Here is a 23,447-nt window from a genome sequence, read left to right as displayed (position 1 = left end):
CACAGCCGATTCTGTTCAGCGTCTGAGTTCTGGACGGGGCTCATCAAGGTTAGGGCTGCTTGCATCTTGGGCTTAGAGCAGGGAATGAAATCCTAGCTGTGCTTTACTGCCTTGTGCAGCGGGGTTAGACTAGATGACCCTTGGGGTCCCAGCTCTACGTTTGTATTTAAGGCCACTGATTTCAACTTTTTCAAGGGGATGGCCCTGTTCGTTTGACTCTTCGATGCAGCCAAGATTGCCGACCTCTGGGCCAGCTGGCGTGTGCTGCTCGGTAAGAACAAGAAGGCCCAGCGCTGCCTGGCGTGGATTGCCTTTATTGCAAGTTGCGGAATCGAAAAGAGAACCAGAAAGGGAAGAAGGGCTTGAGGCGGCAGCGGAGGAGGAGGAGGAAGCGGGCGGCAAACTCTTCGGCGAGGGTTTCTCCTCCTCCTCTTCTGTTTTCCCCTCCCACTTCCCTCCTCCCCAACTTTTCCACCATCGCGGAAAAAAAGGAGGCGCCGGAGGTCGTGGCATCGCTCTCCCTCCTCGGCGGAGCCATGGAGCTGCTCTGCTGCGAGGGAGCCGCGGCCGCCACGAGGCGCGCAGCGCCAGACTCCAACCTGGTGCGCGACGAGCGGGTTTTGCGCAACTTGCTGGCCGTCGAGGAGCGCTACCTGCCCAGCTGCTCCTACTTCAAGTGCGTGCAGAGGGACATCCAGCCCTTCATGCGCAGGATGGTAGCCACTTGGATGCTGGAGGTGGGTGCCCGGGTGCAGGAGGGCTCGCAGGGAGTTGAGCTGAGTTGACCGGGCGGGCTGGCTGGCGAGCTCCCGGGGAAGGGTTTGAACCTCGGGCAGTGCCGAGAGCTGCAAGCGTGCCGCTCCCGGGCATTCTACAGGGCTTGCTTCCCCGGGGGAGGGGAGGGGGGGGGGAGAAAAAGTGCGCCGTGGTAGCCGCCTACGTGCAATCCTACTCTGGAGCCAGCCCCGCTGGTCACAGCGGGCTTGCTCGCAGGTAAAGGCGCAGCCCCTTGGTGTGCGTTGCTCAAGTGAGTGCGCTCGAGTCTGGCAGAAGGACGGGGGGGGGGGGGGCGGGGGGAAGAAGGACGGGGCAATTGCCGCGTGCGCGTCTCCTCGGAAGCAAGCGCTGCTGAGTGCCCCGCGGGCCGGGCTTCGGCATTGGCTGGCTTACTTGAAAGTAACCTCTTTTGCACTTCAGAGTAAAAAGGGGGGGGGGCATCTTAATGCAGACCTCCGTACCTTTGGGCCGCTTTAAGGCGCCTGGATGGGGCCAAAGGAATCCTTCCGGGAAAAAGAGAATTAATTTTCCTTTTTCAGTCGGGGGGTGGTGGCGGCGGCGGCGGCTGCAGGGACATTAACGCGATCGCTTCCGACCTCCCCCCTCCCTCCTCCGGTCTCTCTGTTTGAGTCTGGAATGCCCTTCCGGGGCTGCGTGTTGGGGGTGCAAAAGGGGGTGGTTGGACGAGAAGAGCCGCAGCAGAAGTTTCCAAGGCGGAGGGGGTTTTCCGATCGCGGGAACAGCAGGCGTGGTTGGAAGGAAGGCCCCCTCCACACACACCCCTTTCGGGGGACCCCGTTCAAGAAATGCATGCCCCAAGTTGGGGTGCCCCCCCCCCGCAAAGTTTGCTCAAGCACTTTAGTGCCCACGTATGCAAAGTTCCGAGCATGCCGCATTTTTTCTCTCCCCCCCCCCCCTGCCCTTCGCCATGCTGCCTGAATCTCCTTGCTCAGGAAACCTCCGCTAACCCTGCCCTGCCAGGCTGACCCCCTCCCCTCTTTGGATTACAACCCCCCCCCCCCCCGTTCCTGCAAGTCAGGTTGCAATTCGAGGGGTCGTCTGAACGTTCTTTCTTCTCCTTTTGCAAAGCTTCGCAGTGCGGAATAAGTCTGAGCCCCAGGATCTCCACTTTGGCTGGTGGTGGTGGCCCCTTATTTTGCGGGGGGGGGGGGCATTTCAGCCTCAACCTACTGGCACCAGGAAGCCCACACACTCTTCGTAATATTCATATGGAATTGGGCCCTCTGATGTATTATCCTGATTTTTAATTAATTTTTGAAACCATAGTCACTGTCCTTCCCTCTTCTCTTGTCCTCCCTTCTCTTTCTCTTTGTGGGGGAGGCTGGTGCCTTGCTGAGGGATTTTGGCTGTGGTGAGGAATGATAACCGGTCACCTGAGGCTGCTGTTTCTCCAAAACTGGAACCCTGGGGGCTGTTTGGATATTGGTATCTTTTGAAATTAGGATGAAATGCAAAATTCAAAAGTGGGAGAGGACACTGAGTCTTGAAAATCTTGGCTGCCAAGTTTAGAGGGGAACTTTTTTCTCTCTCTCCTGAATGAGATTTCAACTCCCTCACATTATGGCGTGAATTCATTTCTTACTGAATGCATCAAAATAAATGCGAGGATTGCTGACAATTTCATGGCCTCTGACCTTCCCCAAATCTACCTTGCACCCCCCCCCCCCCCAATTTAATTACCAAGCACTCTTTCCTAAACTATGTCGCTCCTTTTTTTCCTCACTTTTTTTTTCTCCCTGTGGGAGCGTTGAAAGCACACCTTGTTATTGCTGGAGAGGCATTTTACTTTCAGAGGCGTGTACTGATTTGGAAGAATTTACTTACAGATCTGACATGGCTGCTCTTTGAAAAAAGGTGAGCCCAGACTGAAGACTCTAACAGAGGTGCTGCAGGGAGAGTGATTTAGCTTTGTTGCCACATTGGGAGTGATTGAATGGAGAAATCAAAGCTAGCCATGTGGGGGCAGAACTACTTGCCTCCAGCTGAGGTGGAGTTAGAAGATGGCAAAGTCAGAGCAAGGACTCATACAGAGGTTCAGCAGTCATCTTCTGTGGATGGCTCCTGGGAGCATTGACATATTTCTCAGAGCATGCACAGTGCCATCTTTAAACAGAACCACGCTCATCTGTCCGTTGAAGTTGGCATATTTAAAAAGGTTTGACTCTGCTGAGGACTGTACTGACTATGGCAATGTAGCTCTTAAAAAGACCCTCTTAAGTCCCTTACACATTTAGCAGTGCTGTTCTATGCAGAGTCGTTCTAGTGTAAGTCCATTGATATCACTGAGTTTACACCAGAATAATTCTGGGCAGGATAGTTTTTCTTTTACTCCACAGGGCGTTTGTTCCCCCTTTCGTCACTGACTCCTTTTTCCACAGGTCTGTGAAGAACAGAAGTGCGAAGAAGAGGTGTTCCCCTTGGCCATGAATTATCTGGACAGGTTTCTAGCTGTGGTGCCCACCCGCAAATGCCACCTTCAGCTTTTGGGTGCTGTGTGCATGTTCTTGGCCTCCAAGCTGAAAGAAACCATTCCCCTCACGGCAGAGAAACTTTGCATATATACAGACAATTCCATCAGACCTCAAGAGCTCTTGGTAAGACATCCCCTCTCACCTTCCATCTTCTTCACTTTGCCAGGCACCTTTTCGCACTCCCTAGTGTGAAATGTGTGCTGGTTTTATTTTATTTCCCCTAAATGGTTCTGTATATTTTGTGAGGAGGGCTGCAAATTTATTTGAAAGGTGCGCACGTGTGTGTGTATATATATTTCCAGCTTCTTAAGAAGTCTTTTCCTGTCTCATTTCTTGTTGATTTCAGTTGATAGGTTGATTGTCCAAATTTTGGAATGTTTGGATGAGAAACATTTTTGGGACACAAATAGACTGAACGGAATTTTGTGTTGAATAGAGCCCATGTGCTTGAAAGCCCCTATTTTTCTAAGCCCTGGTCTTTTTCTGAAGGCGGTTTCTTGTTGGTGTTTGACTGCCATCTGGTGTTAGAAATGTGCAACTCACGGTGACTTCACCTTTGAACCTTCGCCAGCTTTCCCCCCTCTTGTTTGCAGATATTTTTTTTTTCTTTAAACGAGCTTCCTCCAGGACAGGACCACTAAAATGCCAGTGTTTTATTGGACTGATCAAAGTTATGTGCAGAGTAAAACAAATCTCTCACAGCTAATTCACTGGAAAATAAATGGATCACTGTTATTCGTGTGCATGTAGAGTGCTGTCAGGTCGCTGCTGATGTATAGCGTTGGCAACTCCATTGGGTTTTCAAGGTGAGAGATGTTCAGAGGTGGTTTACCATTGCCTGCCTCTGAGGACCAACCCTGGACTTCCTTGGTGGTTTCCCATTGGTAGTTTTGCTTGGCTTCCAAGATCTGATGAGATTGAGCCAGCCTGAGCCCTTCCTGTGACTGTATAAGCAAACAGTTCTTCGTAGGTATGAAAAACACCCAATGAAAGCAGTGTGTGGCCCTTAAAGCTGGGACAGTGTGTGGCATTTGAATTAGTAGATGTCTCATTCTTGCTCAGTAGTTGGTGGCGTGTACTGCATTTTGTTTGGAGGCCTTGCCTTTTGATCTCCCAAGGCTGGGGAAAAACTTTCCAGGTTTCATTATCTATTGACAGTATTACAGTAACAATGACTTAGGCCTGCAAAGCGGACCAGTTTATACTTGCAATATGTGTGTAATAAAGCTTATCCTGGACTTTCATCACTTCCAAATTATGGGTGGGGATGGCATGTTTAAATACTCCTGATAAAAAAGGCTTCCTGAATGTTGAAAACTACCCCATCTTAGCTCAGCTTAGCTTTGTCCTTTCTGTGTTTGGGGAGGCAGCGTACAGGCAGGCAGATTTCCCTGTGGAGTCAGAAGCATAGGAAAGCATTACAGTTTGCTTTTTGAGGAAGGTATAGATTGGCCCCCGTGTGGTCCCTGCCGTAATCTGCATGGTATAGGCTAGCTCAGATCTTGGAAGCGAAGCAGAGCCAGCCCTGTTTAGTGCTTAGATGGGAGAGCGCCAAGGAAGCCCAGGGTCATTATGCAGAGGCAGGCAATGGCAAACCACCTCTGGGCATCTCTTGCCTTGAGAACTCTTTGGAGTTGTCATAAGTCAGTTGCAGTTTGACAGCACTTTATACACACAGTGTGTTTCCTGATGCTGTCAACACCCACGCTACTGTGAAAACAAGGTGTCTTTATCTAATCGAGCAGTTGGTTATTGTGGGAATACTGCTGCTTTGTTAATCAGCAAGTTAGCAGGTTTGATTTTTATGTTTTGGGTGTTTACAGGACAAAGAGCTACCAGAACTTTTGGTTTCTGGATGGAACTCAAGTTGTATCTCTGACCAGTGAAAGCTGAATAAACGATGGCTGAGTCACAGTTTTCTGGTTTGGGATGTTAATAATATACACAAGTTCAGGAAGTGTGGATGAAATGAGCTTCCTATTTTTGTGTGTCCAGTTTGTATCTGAAGTGGGATCACTTCCCTCCTCCAGCAAGGGAGATGGCTGTGGTTCTTGTAGTGGTAAAACATCTTCCTAGAGCAGAGGTACACAGACCTTTGCTTTGCATACGGATCATCTGCATGAATGCAGGAAACCGTGACTCAGACTTCCTGCCCTAGCATCTGTCTTTATCGTTTAAGGGTATACAAGACAGTTAACAAGACTTGAATTTGTTGATTGTGTGAATCTTCAGAACATGCTAAAAGCCCTGCTGGATCAGACCAGTGTCCCATGTAGTCCAGCATCCTGTCTCACACAGGGGCCAACCAATTCTTCTGGAGGGCCAACAGTGGGGCATAGAGGCCAAGGCCTTCCTCGGTGCTGACTCCTGGTGTTGGGATTCAGAGGTTGACTGCCTCTGAAAGTGGAAGTTTCCTTTAGTCACCATGGCTACTTGAAACTAATAGACCTACCCTCCATGCATCTGTCTAATCCCCTTTGAAAGCTGTCTACACCTGGGACCCTCACTACATCCTCTGGCAACAAAGTCAATGTTTTAATCACCCTCTGTGTAGAGTAACATTTCTTTTTGTCTGTCCTGAATCTACTTCCCATCAACTTTGTGGATGCCTTCCAGTTCTAGTTAATTAGAAACGGTCTCAAATACAGGGAGGAGGGGTGGCTACTGGGAGGGGGGATCGATGCAGTAGAACCCCTTGTTTCTTTTTGGTAGTGCACACTCTTTCTTGTCCTAGGCTTTATTGTCTGAAAAATTATTGTTTAATAAGGCCCTCACCACAAGCCTTGAATTCAGCAGGAGCTCACAGGAGCACAGCTCCTGAACCTTTCTGAGGGTTTCCCCTCTTCTTCCCCACCTACCTACCTTGTCCATTGAATAGTAGGTGCAGCTGCATAACAATCCCTGGATGAGCTCCACCACCTGTTTTCCTGCAAAATGACCCCTGCCCCACCATATGGAATGGTCTACCTGATGAAGTCAGGAAGGCATCCATTCTCCTTGCTGTTCATTTATTTATTTACTTCATTTCTACCCTGCCTTTGTTCCCAGTAAGGACCCAGAATGGCTTACATAATTTCCTTGGCTTCCATTTTATCCCCACAACACCTTTTAGAGGTAGTTTAGGCAGAGAGTGAGTAACTGGCACATGGTCATCCAGAGAGCTTCCATGGCAGATTGTGGATTTATGCTGACCTTTTCCAGCAAACTATGCAAAACTGTTACTCAAAAAGGCTTTTTTACACTGATAATAGGGTTGTACTGTAACAAAGTGGTTCCGAAAGTTACTTGGTTAAAGGGTTAGCGATGTGGTCTGTATGGTTGGTGCCTGTTGCTGTAGGAAGTTTCCTACTTATGTAATTTTTGTATCGTTTAACACGTCAGGTTAGGCTTCTGCTTTGCTTCAGTTTTGTTTTCAGATTTCTGGTTAGTTCCATATTTCTGGAATCCATTGTTTATTGGAGGTCCCATTGTTATTTATGATTTATGATTTAATTTGTTTGTACCCTGGTTTATGTCATTCTCCATTTTATCTTCACAACAACCTTGTAAGATATGTTGGGCCAAGAGAGAGGGACTGACTCGTGATCACTCACTGAGGTTCCATAGGTCTCCCAGATACTAACTCTTTCACACACATTACGTGGCTCTCGAACCCCTCACCGCCCTGTCGGCTGGCTTGGGGAAGACATTTCTCTCTTTAAATCACTTTTCCAAGCCAAGCAAGCCAGCAGCTTGGAGAATGCATTTAAAATTAAAGTTGCTTTCTTTCCAGCTCTCCTCCCTCCCCCATCTATTTTCCTTCTCGCCTGTCTGCTCTCAGACATCTGATGTTCATGTGTTGGCAGCTCTCAAATATCTGATGTTTATTCTATGTGGCTCTTGCATTAAGCAAGTTTGGCCACCCCTGCTCTGAAGTTTGCAAAATTTGAAGGACAAAGGGAAGCAGTTCAGAAAACAGGTGGCCAGGAGGACAAAAGGAAGCAATTATTTCATTAAGCAGGGGGTCAGGGGTCACCTAAAGTTCCAGGCTTCATGGTTCCCTCAAGTCTGGAAAATATGAGGTTCAGAGGATGCCTACAGACATGTCCTGGACTCCTGGCTTGACTTGCATTTGGGTATGGGATGACCCATTTCCAGAAGTGCAGTTCAGCTCAATTTGAGCTTTTCCATGAGACCATGGGCATGAGGGAAGCTTTGATAGAGCACAAACACAGGGCTTTTACCTGCTCCTACTATATACTCAACAATTCAGGTTACAAAACCTACTTTTTCTTGGGGTCATTCAACCACCAATTCCAAAAGTGTTGTAAAGCCTCAAAGCCAAAAAAAGTCTGCTTTCTTGTCCAAGTTGTCCTTCAATGCCCCCACAAGATGGCCTCCTAATCTCAGAGGAGAAGGACCCCTCACGGTGAGTGTCCAAGAGTCGTTTTCACTGTTTGCTCCACCTGTCTATAAAATGGAGATAATAGGTATTGGTCTATCTATTTAGACACGTGAACAGTGCTAAAATTATTTTTTCGATGTAGAACCCCAAATTACAATTATGCTTAGTGCTTTCATATTCAAGCTAGTTCTGTTGGGGGCCAGATTGACCCCATTTTCCCTTTTGATGAAACAGAAAATTAAAAAAGAAAGGCAGAGGGGAGAGGGGGGACTTCATGGCACTGCAGTTCACTGAGAAGAAAGCATAACAGGAAGCTGGTGTCTAGAAAGCTTTAAATGGGTAAACCCAATTTCCCCCCATGATTCCAAGGTCAAAAACACACCTGATTTCTTGGGAGGGTTAAAGACCAACAGAATTTTCCAGGATATAAGCTCACTTCCTTTGGCACCAAGTTTATTTTTGTATTTTTGTATAGAATCATAAAGTTGGAAGGGGTCATACAGACCATCTAGTCCAGGGGTGTCAAACATGCAGTTTGGGGGCCAAATCAGACCCCCGGAAGGCCCCCGAGCAACTGGCTGTCCTCTGCTTCCTTCTCCTTATATCTTGCTTTGTTCTGCATAACAGTTTGCTTTGCAAGGCTTGCTCAGTAGCACAGGAACTACAAAGCAAAACCTCTTATTTTCTCCATTGGGGAGGAAGGGGGGGGAGGCACAGCTTGTTTTTCTAGGCTACTGGAAAATTGCACAGCAAAGCTACTGAGCCAAGCCTCTCTTCCTTCTATTGGCTGTGGCTCCCCAGCCCTATTCCCTGGGGAAGGAAGGAAAGAGCCAGATCTTCCTTTGCCCAGTTCCCTGGATCCCATGGGAGAAATACAAAGAAAGCACCTTTTAAGACCAACAAGCGCTAATGTTTTCAGCATGTTTTAAGTTTTTTAAAAAATACATTTAATTGTGTTTGTCTATGTCCTTTAAAAAGTTTTTATCTCTGCTACCTAATCTTAAATAGATACACATATGGCCCAGCCCGACATGGCCCAGACCAACCCAACATGGTCTGGCCCAGCTCAACATGGCCTGGCCCCTCAAGGTCTCATTTATGTCAGATACAGCCCTCATAACAAATGAGTTCGACACCCCTGATCTAGTCCAACCTTCTGCTCAATGCAGGATCAGCCTAGAGCATCTCTGACAAAGGTTAGTTCAGCCACTGCTTACAGACTGCCAGCTACCTACCTGTCTCTCTAGGTAGCTGATTCGACTGTTGAACAACTCTTACTGTAAAAAGAGTTTTTCCTAATAGCCAGCACCTTCCTGCCCTTAATGGTAAGCCCATTATTGCGAGTCCTATCCTCTGCTGCCAACAAGAACATATCCCTGCCCTGCTCTAAGTGGCAGCCCTTCTGTCATGTCCCCCTTCAACCTCCTCTTCTCCAGACTGAGCATTCCCAAGTGCCTCAGCCTTTCCTCACAGGGCTTTGTCTCCAGGTCCTTGATCATTCTCATTGCTCTCCTCTGTACCTGCTCCATTCTGTCCACATCCTTTTTAAAGTGAAGCTTCTAGAACTGTACAAAATAATCCATGTGCAGCCTAACCAATGCAGCATACAGAGGGGCTATGACATCTTGAAACTTGGATGTTATGCCTCTGTTGATACACCCCAAGATTGCATTAGCCTTTTTTGTTGATGTATCACACTGGCTGTGCTCATATTTAAGTTAGAGTCCATCCGTACCCCAAAATCTTGTTGACACACATTGCTACCAGTGTTCCCTCTGAATTAGTGTGAGTTAGCTCACAATTTTTTAGCCTCCAGCTCATGCATTTTTGTCTTAGCTCAGGAAAAATGGCCCTAGAGCAAACTAATATATGCAGTAGCTGACAACTTTAACGTCAGTAGCTCACAAAGTAGAATTTTTGCTCACAAGACCCCACAGCTTAGAGGGAACATTGAAGTATATCCCCCAACTCAGCACTTTCCCTTGTTAAATTGCATGTTGTTCACGTCCAGCCGCTTTTCTAATGTGTTCAGATCTTGCTGAATTCTATCTCTATCTTCTGGTGTATTCTGTGTTCCTCCCAATTTGGTATCATCTGCAGATTTAATAAGTAGCCCCCTCATCCAGATCATATTGAAAAGTACCGGGCCCAGAATCAAGCCCTGTAGTATTCCACTGGACACCTCCCTCCATACAAATGAAATTCCATTGACATCTACGCTTTGAGTGTGGTTTTCTAACCAGTTCCCTATTCACCTGACTATCTAAGGGTCTAGTCCACAGTCCTCTAGTTTATCCATCAGAACATCATGGGAAACCCTGTTAAAAGCTTTACTGAAATCCAGATAAACAATATCAACATCAAGCGGTCATTGAAGATGTTCAAAGATGTTTCATGTGGCAGATGGTGAAGTCTAGCCAAGTTTCTTGTATTCTTCCACTGGTATATGATGTAGGGAACCAAAGAAAATGTATGCTCTGGAAAACGTTGGTCTTTGAGATGCTGCTGGTTCCAAATTTTGTTCTGCTGCTAACAGCTACTCACCTGAAACTACCTTACACAGGTCAGTTTTGAACAAGTAAATAGATTTATGAGGTTGTGAAGAACTGAGGCCAGCTTTTTCAAGATGTATCTTATTTTTTGCCATCTGAGAAGTAGGAAATAATAAAATTGGAAAATAGAAACCAGATTTTGTACAGTGTGTTTGGGCAGAAAGAGCCTAATGGGGCTAGTAGTATGCTGAGTATTGTGCTAAATGTTACAATAGTGTATGCAGACCTTATACACATAGCTTATTGTGAACAAAATTAGTTGCACTTAATGTACACAACTTTGAAAATATGGTGTGTGTGTGTATATAGGTATATAACAGAGTTATTGTTATCTAATGCTGTAGATAGTCTAACATAATAACCTTCATGCTGTATGTTCAGAATGAAGAAAACCTTGTCTTAAAAAGCATTTCACTCATTCCAGAAGATAGTATTTCATAGGAATTTCTTCAGTGCTCAGTAAATGCTTAGAGATTTGCTAGAAAAAAAATCTGAAAATGCAGTGTATAGTTCTTACATGAAGCTATCTTATATGAAGTAAGACCATTATTCCACCAAGATCAGTATTATCTTCTCTGATTGCCAGGTGACTCTTGGGTCTCGGACTGAGGAATGGGCTTTCCCAAAACCTGCTATCCATTGATCCTTTCAGCAACAGAAGTTAGATAGTTTTTATTATGACCACTTGAAGCAAGCTTTTAAGTTCCCCAATACTCTTCTACAATTAGGTAACAAACAAAAAAGGTTAAGGTGCTGGACAAAAATGTCTTTTGGGGTCAAGATATTTCTAGCATTTTTTTTTAAAGCTAAATTTGGGATTTGCAAGGCCTTGATTCTGATTGGGGCTGCACAATGAGGTAAAAGTGGGATTAAATTAGGGTTGCCAACCTCCCAGTGCAGTCTGGAGATCTCTCGCTTTTACAGCAGATCTCCAGATGTCAGATACCAGTTCCCCTGGAGAAAATGGCTGCTTTGGAGGGTGGGCTGTACGGCATTGTAACTTACTGAGGTCCCTCCCCAAACCCTGCCCTCTCTTGGCTCCACCCCCAAAATCTCCCAAGTATTTCCCAACTGAGAGCTGGCAACCCTAATATTGTTCTCCCCCCCCCCATTAGCCTTACAAGGAGAATAGTTATCCACGGTTTTTGTGTGTGTGTTTTTTATTCCAAAGCTAACTGATGCTTATGTTTGATAGGCACAATTGAACAAGATGGAAGGATAACTCCTTTCCTTCACTTTCAGTTTGAATTGGTGCCTCCATGTGTCTGAAATTAACCTTTTAAAGGAGAGGGGCTGTGTCTCTATGGTAGTGCCTCTGCTTGGCTGGTAGAAGGTCCCAGGTTCAATCTCTAGCATCTTCAGTTTTAAAAAAAAAGGTCAGGTGTGATATGAAAGATCTCTACTTGAGAACCTGGGGAGCAGCTGCCAGTCTGAGTAGACAATACTAACTTGATGGGCTGGTGGTCTGATTCAGTATAAGGCAGCTTCATGTATTCAGAAATACTGAAGGATCTGTGGTCTGCATATTTGTTAGCTCATCCGTCTATTTGGTGAGATTGTGCCTGGTGCAAAACAGGTTTCTTGGGCAGTGAAGCAGTGACCTCGCCTCCCTTTGATAACATAAAAACCAGCAGTTAATTGAACACTGAAAAGCTTGCTTGGTCATTTGAAATATTTTTTTTAGTAACTTCCTAATAGAAGTCACTGCATTGTGATTTGTCTGTTGTCTTTGCCTATTTTCCCCCCTAGTGGAACAACATGGCAACTGGTAGTTTTTAACTTGTTTTGAAAAAAATCTGAATTTGCTGATCCAGAGTGGTGAATGCTAGAACTGGACCAACTACTGAGGGGACTTTGCTGGTGGTGGGTGTTAAACAGACTTCCAACCACTAGGTATTACTGCCAAGTCTGACTTTTATCAACCTTTTACCTAACATGCTACCTAAAATTACGTGGCTTTACTGTTGATGGACCATCACTTTTTTCTTTGTTTTCTTCTCCTTCCCTTACAAGGAACCTTTTTGTTTCTGTTATAGGTAGGAGCAGATAGGAATAAGATTTTTTTATATTCTTAAAGCAGGTGTGGGTTGAATCTCATGCATTGATCATATTAATGATGGCTCTTTCCTCTGACTTCTCAAGGTCGTTTTCATCTACCTACCTACCTACCAACCAACCACTAAAATCAAGCAGTAAAGCGTCATCACACATTAAAACAACAACAAAAGCAGCAATCATCCAAACACAATGACAAAAATGACCAAAGCAAAATAGGAGATGAAAATCATCTGTTAGCAGGTTCCACAACTGCTAAAGCTCTCTGGAAAACCATTGTAAGAGATTTAGAGTAGAAGTCAAACTTGGATAGAACTCTAATTTGGTACTTGCTCTCAGCTGCTAGGACATTGTATGTGCAGTTGTGGAAGCAAGAAAAAATACCAGAGAAATGGGATTGGATTGTGAAAGTTTTATCGTGGAGTGAGATGGACAAATTAACAAGAACTTTAAGAGATTATGATTTGGATGTGTTTAAAAAGGAGTGGAAGAAATTTAGAGGATATATAGAGAAAGAGTGGAATGTAAAAAGACATTGGACAATTTTTTAACATGAATATGAGAAAAGAAAGATATTGAACTTTGATTGGTTAAGGGTACCTTTATAACTGAACTTAAGTATATAACCTCGGCGGGAGTCTAGTAATGGAGGGAGGGGAGATTGGAAAATATCATATGGGTTAGAGACAGTAATGATAAAATTAGATATTGTTACCATATGTTATCAATAAAATTGTTTAAACACAAGAAGTCAAACTTGGGTCTTTGGGAAGTTCTGGAGGATGAAGGAAGTCCTGCAATTGCTGTGATCATAAGCCACATGGGGCTTTAAAGGGTAACACTAGCACTTGGCTTGCACACAGACCGGCAGCTGGTGTAATTGATGTAGTAATGGGGAGATATGATCTCTGTGGCGGGTTTCATTTAATGCCTTTGCTGCATTTTGCTCTGGTTGGATCATTTTCAAAGGTAGCCTTGTATAAAGCGTGTCACAGTAATAGGCCTCTAAGTGTATGTGTTTAGAGAAAGACCACAATGACCTTGGCAGTATCACAGTGCAGGCCAACCCTTCTGGGTGGGCATTCAGTACCAGCTACAAAGAAATGAATTTTTGGCAGGCGCTTCTAGTCCTCATTATTTTCAGCAGAGGCTGACATTTTTCAATTAACAGGAATAAAATCAGCAACTTCAAAGCTTTGGAGCATATTGAAAAGCGACCGCTCAAGACAAGGTGAAGTAGCAAAGATAGGCTTGTCTTGTTGAAAGAGACTTATTTTTTTACATGGCTTTTGCATATCTTTCAGGATTGGGAGCTGGTGGTCTTGGGGAAATTGAAGTGGAATCTTGCTGCAATCACTCCCCATGACTTTATTGAACACATCCTGCGGAAGCTGCCTTTCCCTCGAGACAAGCTGCTTTTGATCCAGAAGCACGCACAAACTTTTATTGCTTTGTGTGCCACAGGTATGTCAACTAAAACTAATCCCCTTGGCTCATTTCTGTCCAGGAAAGAGAATCTTCAGTTAGGAATTTGACTGATAGTTGTAGCCAATATGGACCCATGGTTTTCATAAGCCCATTTCATCCAGGCCTTGACAGTTGAAGCAGGTACAAAAATGTCTGGCAAATTCTTAAGGTGAAGGGAATTGCAATACTGGATGGTCTATGAATAGGGATTGTGTTAGGCCCTGATTCAGGCCAGAGCTAGGAAGTGGGTTTAGCACAGTGTCATTTTGAGCCTGTGAACATCTTTGGAATTCCAAACAGTAGATTGAGCACAACCACAAAATGGCTGCCATAGGGGGTGGAGCCACAAACACAAAGAAACCAAAGTGCAGGGGAGAAGGGAAGTAATTAAAAATACACTGGGGAATAGGGGGTGAGAAAGTAAAACAACTATGGTAGTTGCAGCTGCCACTGAAATGATGTTATTTTAATTTGCGTAGCCAATCAGAAGTCCCCCCCAGGCAAGAGCCCCAATTGGCCCCACCCACTTTCTAAAAACACTTGGCAGGCACCATAAAAACGTTGGCAGATACCATAGACCCCTGTTTTAGTGCTTTTCCTTATGCAGTTCTGCCACTTCATACCAACATGCACTCAACCACTGAGCCACTATTATCAGAGGAGGTGGGGCAGGGGGAGAGGGCCTCTTTTTGTTCTCTCTCTTTCCAGAGCTAATTTACGTTGGTTTCAATTGGTGGAAATCATGCCAGGGATGGGGAGGGTGTTGGACCTTAGTCACAGTCTGAAATAGGAGCCATGTGCAGGGCTGCTTTTCCTCTTTTTAAAAATGTTGGAAAGTTGAGTTTTTGGATCTTCCAGCCATTCCAGTAGGTATGACCTTTAGGCATTTGGGTAAATATTTTGGTGCCTTTGCAGTAATGTCTACAGAATCCTACCCTGTAGCCAATATGGTTCTGTTTTCACTTGTTTATATTTTACACAGGTAAGTGTTTTAAGAAATTAGTAACATTTTGGTTTTTCAGTGATGTTTTCTTTTTGAGGCAGTTCTTTAAACAGAAGTTTATTGGACAAAAAAAGGTTGCAAAATTGACCGCTCCTCATGAGAAAAATAATCTGTTTCTGGGACCAGTCTGTCCTGTTTGGAGTTGAGCACAATGTAGAGATAGGCAGGGAGGGAGTTATTATGGATGGATTCATATGATTTTATGATAATTCAGGCTTACCCTGTTCCAAGTTTGCAGCGAAACATCAAGCTACATTTCCTGGAAAGGGTATGGCCTTTACCCCCTATCTATGAGGGGGAATAAAGGAATAGAATCAACATACAAATAGCCTCATTTGGTCAGCCTTTCAGTGCATTTGAACATCATGTGTGTGTGGGTGGGGGGGAATACCTCAAAATATATATGGTCTGACTCTTCTTGATGTGCAAAGCACACTGTGACTGTAATTTGGGGGCAGAGTGCAACAGGCTTTTCATAACTACTTTAGAACTGGTTGGTCAAAATTTTCCATGGAGGGAATTCTGAATGGCTACCCCAACTTCTGATCGACCCAGGGCAGGAACAAGTACAGGAAAACCTGCAGATAGAGGAGCTGAGGATTCAGGTTTTAGTCAGGCTTTTGTTTTGCCATGCTCAGACACTGGGATGGAAAGGGGGGGACTCTTGAACCAACTCTTGGAAGAAGGCATGCTTCTACATTGCCAGAAAGTCTAGCTACCAACTGTATTTTCCTTAGTTGTTTAGCATTCTGTCTTCTTCCATGCATCTATAGATCTTTTCCATCTATTGGTGTCTTTAATATGCATGTTTAGTCAACAAAAATGATAAGATCTGAGGTCTGATCTGGAAGAGAACTCTTGAAGAATGTTCACCAATCATCTTAAAAAGTGCTGAACAGGAAGGGAAAAGCCAATCCTTGTTTCTCTTCCTCACATATGCATGTGGGGTTTATGTCTTAAAAGAAATGTGCAAGCTGATTTGGAGTACTGACACATCCATTGGCAAACGTCAGTCCGGAAATGAGGCTGGTCTAATGTTGATAAATCTGCAACTAGCAAAGGGTTTCCCATTGGTGGCAGTGAATAAGTCTACTCAGGTTCAAAGGGTGAAGAGTTTGCCAGGTCATATCCCTGACATTCTAGGGAACAGCACAGGAACCCAAGATGGAGGGGTTAGTGCCTGTTGTTGGGGGAGGAAAATCTGTATGAGTATGAATTATTTAAAATGGCACTTGGTGCTCATGTATCCCCAAAAGCTTCCCCCTGGATGTACAAGACAAGTTTAGCAAAACAACGGAGCAGAATTTGGTGGAAGGATAAGAGAAGGTGGTGGGATTAGCTTTCAGAAACTAAAAATGCAACCCTAAACAGACTTTATATCCTTTTAAGCCCATTGACTTCATCAGTGTAAATAAATTCCATGTTGCTTAGGCCAATAGGAGGGACCTGTGAAGGGTTTGGGTTGAGATATGGTGATGCTGAAGTTCATGGTTCAGGGGGAACACGGAAGTGATGGGGTCCAGTCCTGAGGTTAATGAGTTCATGGCCATTATTGACTTCAGGAGAGTCCTGTGGCTCTGGCATCCATTTTCAATGTTCGCCAGCTAGGTACCTCTGGAAAACCCACAGGGACAAGGGAAACAGTGCTCCTTTACTGTTGGTCCAGCAATTGGTTTGTATAGGGGTGGACTGCATTCAAATATGAAGATTCTGTTTAGCTATCATGGTTCATAGTTGTTGATCAGACCTTTCCTTCACAATGACTTTTTACCTTTTTATAAAAGGCAACTAAAGTAATGACTGTTACCACACTTTGTGGCAGAGAGTTCCATAAATTAGTTAGAACTGTTTGCCTGATTTTTTTTGGCCTCCATTTGGCTTTACTACAAGCAAACTAATAGGGGTTTGAGTTCAGATTACCTCATCTTAACCTTGGGCACATTCTGAGCTCTATATTTTTTTCCAATTCCCTCCTAGTGATGTCACTGGCAGCTTGAGATTTCCCCTCCTACAGCCCAGTTGTGGGCCTCTCACATGCTGGCCCTGCTCAGATGCACAGTACATGCACGGTTGTCACTGCTGTTTCATACTGGATTAAAAGTGGCTGATCAGACAGCGACATCTGCCTCCCGGTATTAACTCGTGGTAGCCCCCCCAATCCGTCTCGGAACTGGAGTATTTTGTTACCTGCTCCTTTGTGGTGTTTTTTGAGTTCTCCGGTTTCACCTTGTAGTTTCTCCATCTGGATAGTTCTCGACCAACTTCTGGATGTCTGAAGGCTGTCCCAGAGCAAAAGGAGCCTCAGACATCTGGTTTATGGTCGCCATTTTTTTTTACTACTTAGTGATATGCGCATAACTGCATAACCACACAGTATTTTAACCTATGTGCATAGTGCATGCATGCACATGTGCATAATAGTGGAGGAAAAAAAGAACTGCATGGTGCCATCATGTGGACAGCAGAAGACGGTTTCACCGCAGAGTGATTCGAATTACAATAAGGCAGTCTAATCGATAATATCCAGAACAAAAATATTCAGAACAGAACCGGGTCAGTTTAACACGGACTCAACACGCTGTGTGAACAAGGCTGCTATGCACCTGCAGAACTGCCTATCAATGAGAGAGGCTGCTTTCTGTTATAGTGTGCTTGGGGGCATACATGTATATGATGGATCTGTCAGTCTGAAAGAAGCCCCTTTTTACCCAAGGCCAACTTCACACTGGGCCTTAACAGGGCTGTAGGTTTAGATGTTATCACTTGGCCAAGGAAGGAGGAGTCCAGGGGAGGGAAGTATGCTTCCTTGGGGATCTTGAAAACAAAACAGCAAAGCTGTCAAGTAAATGCAGAAATGACTGGAATGTAGCGGAATGATAAGAGATGGTTTATTTGAAGAGAAAAATGATACACATATGCTATCAAAGTTGTATTTGAGTATGTTGCAATAAAAGATACTGAGAAGCACACAAATTTGTGTAGCTATGCCCAGGGTTCACAAAAGGTTTCTATATTATGAACTACAATTCATGGGGAGTGATAAATCAATGGGAGCTGTTGGTTCCTTATTTCTTCCAGCATCTACCAGTGCTTTAACAAGAGTAACCTTAAGTGATTCTGCTGACTTACCCCAGCTATGATGAGAGCCATACAGTTTGTGTATCTTGGTATGTATAGGCCCCAGTTCCCTAAATTTTCCTACTCTGGTGTGTGTGTGAATTTGATCAGCATTTGCACGTGTCTTCTTCCATAGTACCTGCAAGAGTCTCCACAGCCATGTTATAATGGTGGGTGGGAGATGTGGGGATGTAGACAGGGTAAGGATGTTTATCAGGTGTAGACCATTAATGTGATATCAGTCATCATAGGTATGGTAAGTAGTTGCCTATGTTGTGGTTAAGATAGTCAAATGGGGAGACCATTTCGCAGTGACTTTTCGGCAGTGAAAGCAGCGGAGGTTACTACCCATAACACTTCCCTGTGGCTAGAGATACGAAAGCCGTGGGAAAGAACCTGGGAAAACTGTGGGGCAGGGGGAAGAGACTCGGCTGGATTAAATTGGCAGTTTCTACTGATTTTCCCTTTCTGGTACAGACCCTTTCCCATGTCCTGACCCTTTTACATTTACTAATACTGAATCAGACCACTGGATTATCAAGGTATTGTGTGGATTGTGGGTTTCTTTCTTTTTTTATTATGCCCTATCAGGTCTTGTCTACTCTGACTGGCAGTGGTTGTCCAACGTTTCTCAGGGTATGTCATATCACCTTCTACCTGATCCTTCTGAATGAAGATGCTAGGGATTGAACCTGGGATCCTCATCATGCAAAGCAGATGCTCTATCATTAAGAACATAAGAGAAGCCATGTTGGACCAGGCCAATGGCCCATCTAGTCCAACACTCTGTGTCACTCAATGGCCAAAACCCAGGTGATAGCAGGAGATTTACCAGCACCAAGAATGCAGAGCATCGCTGCCCTAGACATTGTGTTTGATCTATACCTTGTGGCTAATAGCCAGTGAGTCACAGTCTCTCCTTAGAGAGTTTCATATACACCAGGAACAGCATTCCATAGAGAGTGGACTGCAGTGGGAAGGGAAAGACAGGAAAGTTCTGTTCCAGCAATGGAACATTTAGATCAGGGGTGGCCAAACTTGCTTTAACATAAGAGCCACATAGAATAAGCTGCAAGACATGAATGTCGGATGTTTGAGAGCAGGAAGGAAGGAAGGAAAATAGATGGGGAAGGGGGAGGAAGCGAGAGGTAAAAAGAAAGCAACTTTAACTTTAAATGCATTCTCCAAACTGCCAGCCGGCTTGGCGAAGTGATTTAAAGAGACAAATGCCTTCTCCAAGCTGGCTGATGGGGCGGTGGGGGCCTGGAGAGCCACACAATATGTGTGAAAGAGCCACATGTGACTCCTGAGGTGCAGTTTGGCCACCCTTGTTCTAGATCCAATCCAGATGGTTTTTAGTACTAGGCAGTTAGAATTCCTATAATGCTGTGTAGATCCCTACAGTGTTCTCAGATCCTCTGGGCTGCTTCAGAATCTTTTCTGGTATGTCAAAGTAACTGGCCTGCCTTTGGCAAACTGAAAATAGACACCTCAAATCAAGAAACAAGCAAATGTCAAATGGCAGATGTGAAATAGAATTTTAAGCTCTTTTCAGAAACTAATTTTTGGTACAGAAGAAACATGGTGGTCGTATTGAAAAAGATATTATTGAGTGTGCAGTTAATCAGTCTTAAACTCTATCTCTGAATAGCTTAGAATACTGGCTAAATCTGATGCTGGTGCCATCCTGGTGTAGAATGGGGTGGCATCATAAGGAAACAGGGCTTAGTTGGTATTCTAAGTCTGTCTAAGCTGTTCTTCAGTATAATGCTGTGCTAGCCACGCCCCATGCATAATTAGAAGGTTCCATAGCGGTCATGGAGAGCGGAAATATGTCTCCTTCCATGCCTCCATTCATAGTTCAGCTCTGTATAAATTTTAGCCACATCTAGATCTCAGATGACAGGATGCATTGCACGGAGTTAGGTCTCACTGACCCCATGTTGGACAGTAGGGAGGACTTTGGAATTTCTGGAGCTAAGGTACTTTTGCATATGCACAACCAAGAAAGAAAACAAAGAACCCACCTCTTCAACTCCATTAATTAAAACGTTGGAATATGTATAACCTGTTGATGATGGGTTATACAAATTCCAACATTTTAATGAATGGAGTTGAAGGGGGATTTTGTTTGTTTTAAAAATATGTTTGTCTGTAGTCCAACTTCTGAACCACAAATATGTTAAAATTGCAATTTTCTCCATGCTTATGTGCTGCACCCTGGGTTTGTGTGTGTGTGTGTGTGTGGAGCACTTGGGATGGCTGAGAAGATTAGGGCCAGGTGTGGTAATGAACCCCCCCCCAGAGCAGCTTACAGCTGTGTGATGTACCCCATGTGGAGTTTAAACTGGGCCTTTGGAGTATGCTATATTTTATTTTGGTATTCATACCTCACTTCTTTCCAACAGGGACCTAGAGCACCTTACAGCTGTTTGATGTAGTAATTAAAGTGTCATACAAAGATCTGGAAGATTCAGGTTCAGATTTCCCCTCTAACATGAGTGACTTTGGCCCAGTCACACACTCTCATCCTAACGTATCTCAAAGGGTTGTTGTGAGGGTAAAGTGGAGAATGATACAAGCTGATTTGGGTCCGTATTGGGGAGAAGGCAGGGTATAAATGAATGAAATAAATGAATAGTGACTGTTACCATATGTTGGAAAGATAATGAGAAACAAATGAGAACTACTTGTTTTAACTGACAGTAGCTGAAATTTATACAAAATACTTTTAAAAACAGGCTGGAGGATGGGCTCAAGAAACCCATATTTTCACAGATGTACAAGCCAGGTTTTCAGCCAGAGATGAAGTTCTTATTGGCCCTTATAATGGAAGAATGTAGCATTCTGAGGAAGGGACATCTTTCTGTACTTGGCCGTTGGTGTAAGAATTAGAATTGTCCCTGGTATCTGCTTGGCAAAGAGTACTGAAGGAAGAGGAGTTAAGACTTCATACAGGCCCAATTGCAGGAGGGCCATGTGGCCTGGGATTCACATTTATGGAGGGCCTCAAATTTAGACTTTGGTATTATCCCCAAATGCAACAATACATATAGTCACAGAGGTACCCTGACAGGATTGAAAGATGTTCATCATACAACTTTACCCTTTTTGCCCTTTACTAGGCCACACCACCTGGTTGCTGTGAATTAATAACCTCCAGTGGTTGTGAGGTCCTGAAGAGGCCTTCGTAGCTCCCTCCCGGCCCACACTGCCCTTGGTTGTCACTGGGGCCTCAAAAATGGAAGTGGTTTTGGCCTCTATCTCTGAGAGGTGCTGGCTGTATATAAACTTTGGCTTTGTGCAGTTTTTATTCAAATGGTTTAACCTTACAACTTCAGGGAAGAAAGTATTTTCCAGTGTCAGTTGGTATGAAGAAACTGACACTTAAACATTTTGCAAATGACAGGGCTTTATTCTCACATGCCAAGGGAGGTGTGTCTCATCTTTGGGCAACTTCAGATATTTTGTGGGGTTTTTTTATATATTGAGTATTAAGTATGAAAATACTTTTACCAGGAGATCCAAGCCCACAGATGGCATTTTAATAGTCGCAGAACTGAACAGGTTAAATCATCTCTGGGAATTTACTTTTCTGGTAGGTATTTGGAAGGAAAAACATATAATCAGTGGAATTTCAGGGCCAAACTAGATGTAGCGCTGTAAGCCCAGTCATGATAGGGTGGCATTTTTAAATTACTTTGAAATGACATGGTTTCATGAGGATGCTGTCACATCTAGTCTGGTCCTTAGTTTTGGAGTATTGGTAGATAAATTTATCCTACTCTGCCAAACGATTTGTGGCTGGACCATTCTAATATCAGTATCACTGATATCTAATATCACTGAGCTATTAAGGGTCCAGGATATGTTTTTTTGGAGCCGTGTTAGGTATGCATAAATACTACCATGGTTCTTCTTTGTTCCAAAACTGTTATGCTCTGTGTAGTTCTGAGAATCCACTCTTCCATTTTTGGTTACTGGTTGAAATTCTTTCAAGGCTGAGAAACTGTTTCACCAGGAGCAGCATTTTCTCAGTTTGCTAAGAGGAAGATTCTGGTGTCCAAAAAGAAATCTCTTGAGCAGTTGTATGGTTTTTCATCACTGTTTTTTGGGATGCCAATCTGTAGTCGTCAAAAGGGATTTGCGGATGGACTTAGAAGATGTTATTGATCTATCAGCGCTTCCTGAAATTAGAATTCCCCCCTTAATGTTGCAGGATAAAATTCAGTTTTTACTAAGAGAGTTACTGAACAGAACTCACATTTCTGATCAGAGGGTCTCTGACTTCACTAAGTTCTTAATAGATGCCCTCTGCAATTTTAGCTGATGGTTTTAGAGATGTACCGTTTACTCTGTGATTGTAAGTTTTTGGGAAGTTCCTCATCAAAGGCTCCTTAGTAAGATCAAGAGTCATGGAGTAAAAGGACAGGTCCTCTTGTGGATCAAAAACTGACTAATTAATAGGAAGCAGAGAGTGAGTATAAATGGGCAGTCTTCGCAGTGGAGGACGGTAAGCAGTGGAGTGCCACAGGGCTCAGTACTGAGTCCCCATGCTCTTTAACTTGTTCATAAATGATTTGGAGTTGAGAGTAAGCAGTGAAGTGGCCAAGTTTGCAGATGACACTAAATTGTTCAGGGTGGTGAGAACCAGAGAGGATTGTGAGGAACTCCAAAGGGATCTGTTGAGGCTGGGTGAGTGGGCGTCAACGTGGCAGATGAGGTTCAGTGTGGCCAAGTGCAAAGTTATGCACATTGGAGCCAAGAATCCCAGCTACAAATACAAGTTGATGGGGTGTGAACTGGCAGAGACTGACCAAGAGAGAGATCTTGGGGTCTTGGTAGATGACTCACTGAAAATGTCAAGACAGTGTGCGATTGCAATAAAAAAAGGCCAACGCCATGCTGGGAATTATTAGGAAGGGAATTGAAAACAAATCAGCCAGTATCGTAATGCCCCTGTATAAATTGATGGTGCGGTCTCATTTGGAATACTGTGTACAATTCTGGTCACTGCACCTCAAAAAGGATATTATAGCATTGGAAAAAGTGCAGAAAAGGACAACTAGAATGATTAAAGGTTTGGAATACTTTCCCTATGAAGAAAGGTTAAAACGCTTGGGGCTCTTTAGCTTGGAGAAATGTCGACTGCGGGGTGACATAGTTTACAAGATTATGCATGGAATGGAGAAGGTAGAGAAAGAAGTCCTTTTCTCCCTTTCTCACAATACAAGAACTCGTGGGCATTCCATGAGATTTCTGAGCAGTCTGGTTAGAACAGATAAAAGGAGGGTACTTCTTCACCCAAAGGGTGATTAACATGTGGAATTCACTGCCGTAGGAGGTGGTAGCAGCTACAAGCATAGCCAGCTTCAAGAGGGGGTTAGATAAAAATGTGGAGCAGAGGTCCATCAGTGGCTATTAGCCACAGTGTGAATATATGTGTGTGTGTATAAAAATTTTGGCCACTGTGTGACACAGAGTGTTGGACTGGATGGGCCATTGGCCTGATCCAACATGGCTTCTCTTATGTTCTTAAGATGTAGTGGCGTTGTACCATGAAGCTTTTGTATTTGTAAATAGTTTCTTGTGTGATGGTT

At 44.2% G+C, this 23,447-nt stretch overlaps 1 protein-coding gene across 1 annotated transcript in view; it reads left to right on the top strand.

Annotated features, from left to right (window-relative positions):
* The first annotated feature begins 200 nt into the window (after positions 1 to 200).
* The window catches only part of CCND2 (cyclin D2), a 48,788-nt gene continuing 25,541 nt past the window's right edge, over positions 201 to 23,447 (top strand). Inside the window, exons 1-3 of the mRNA XM_060254103.1 lie at positions 201 to 737; positions 3,177 to 3,392; positions 13,565 to 13,724. Of these exons, the coding sequence (XP_060110086.1) occupies positions 537 to 737; positions 3,177 to 3,392; positions 13,565 to 13,724 (577 nt within the window). The 5' untranslated portion in view covers positions 201 to 536. The remainder of the gene's footprint in view (positions 738 to 3,176; positions 3,393 to 13,564; positions 13,725 to 23,447) is intronic.

Source organism: Heteronotia binoei, chromosome 14 (genome assembly GCF_032191835.1).
Source record: "Heteronotia binoei isolate CCM8104 ecotype False Entrance Well chromosome 14, APGP_CSIRO_Hbin_v1, whole genome shotgun sequence".
In the NCBI taxonomy this organism is placed as follows: Eukaryota; Metazoa; Chordata; class Lepidosauria; order Squamata; family Gekkonidae; genus Heteronotia; species Heteronotia binoei.
The sequence above is the reverse complement of the archived record's forward strand: the minus strand, read 5'-3'. Positions and strand labels throughout refer to the sequence as shown.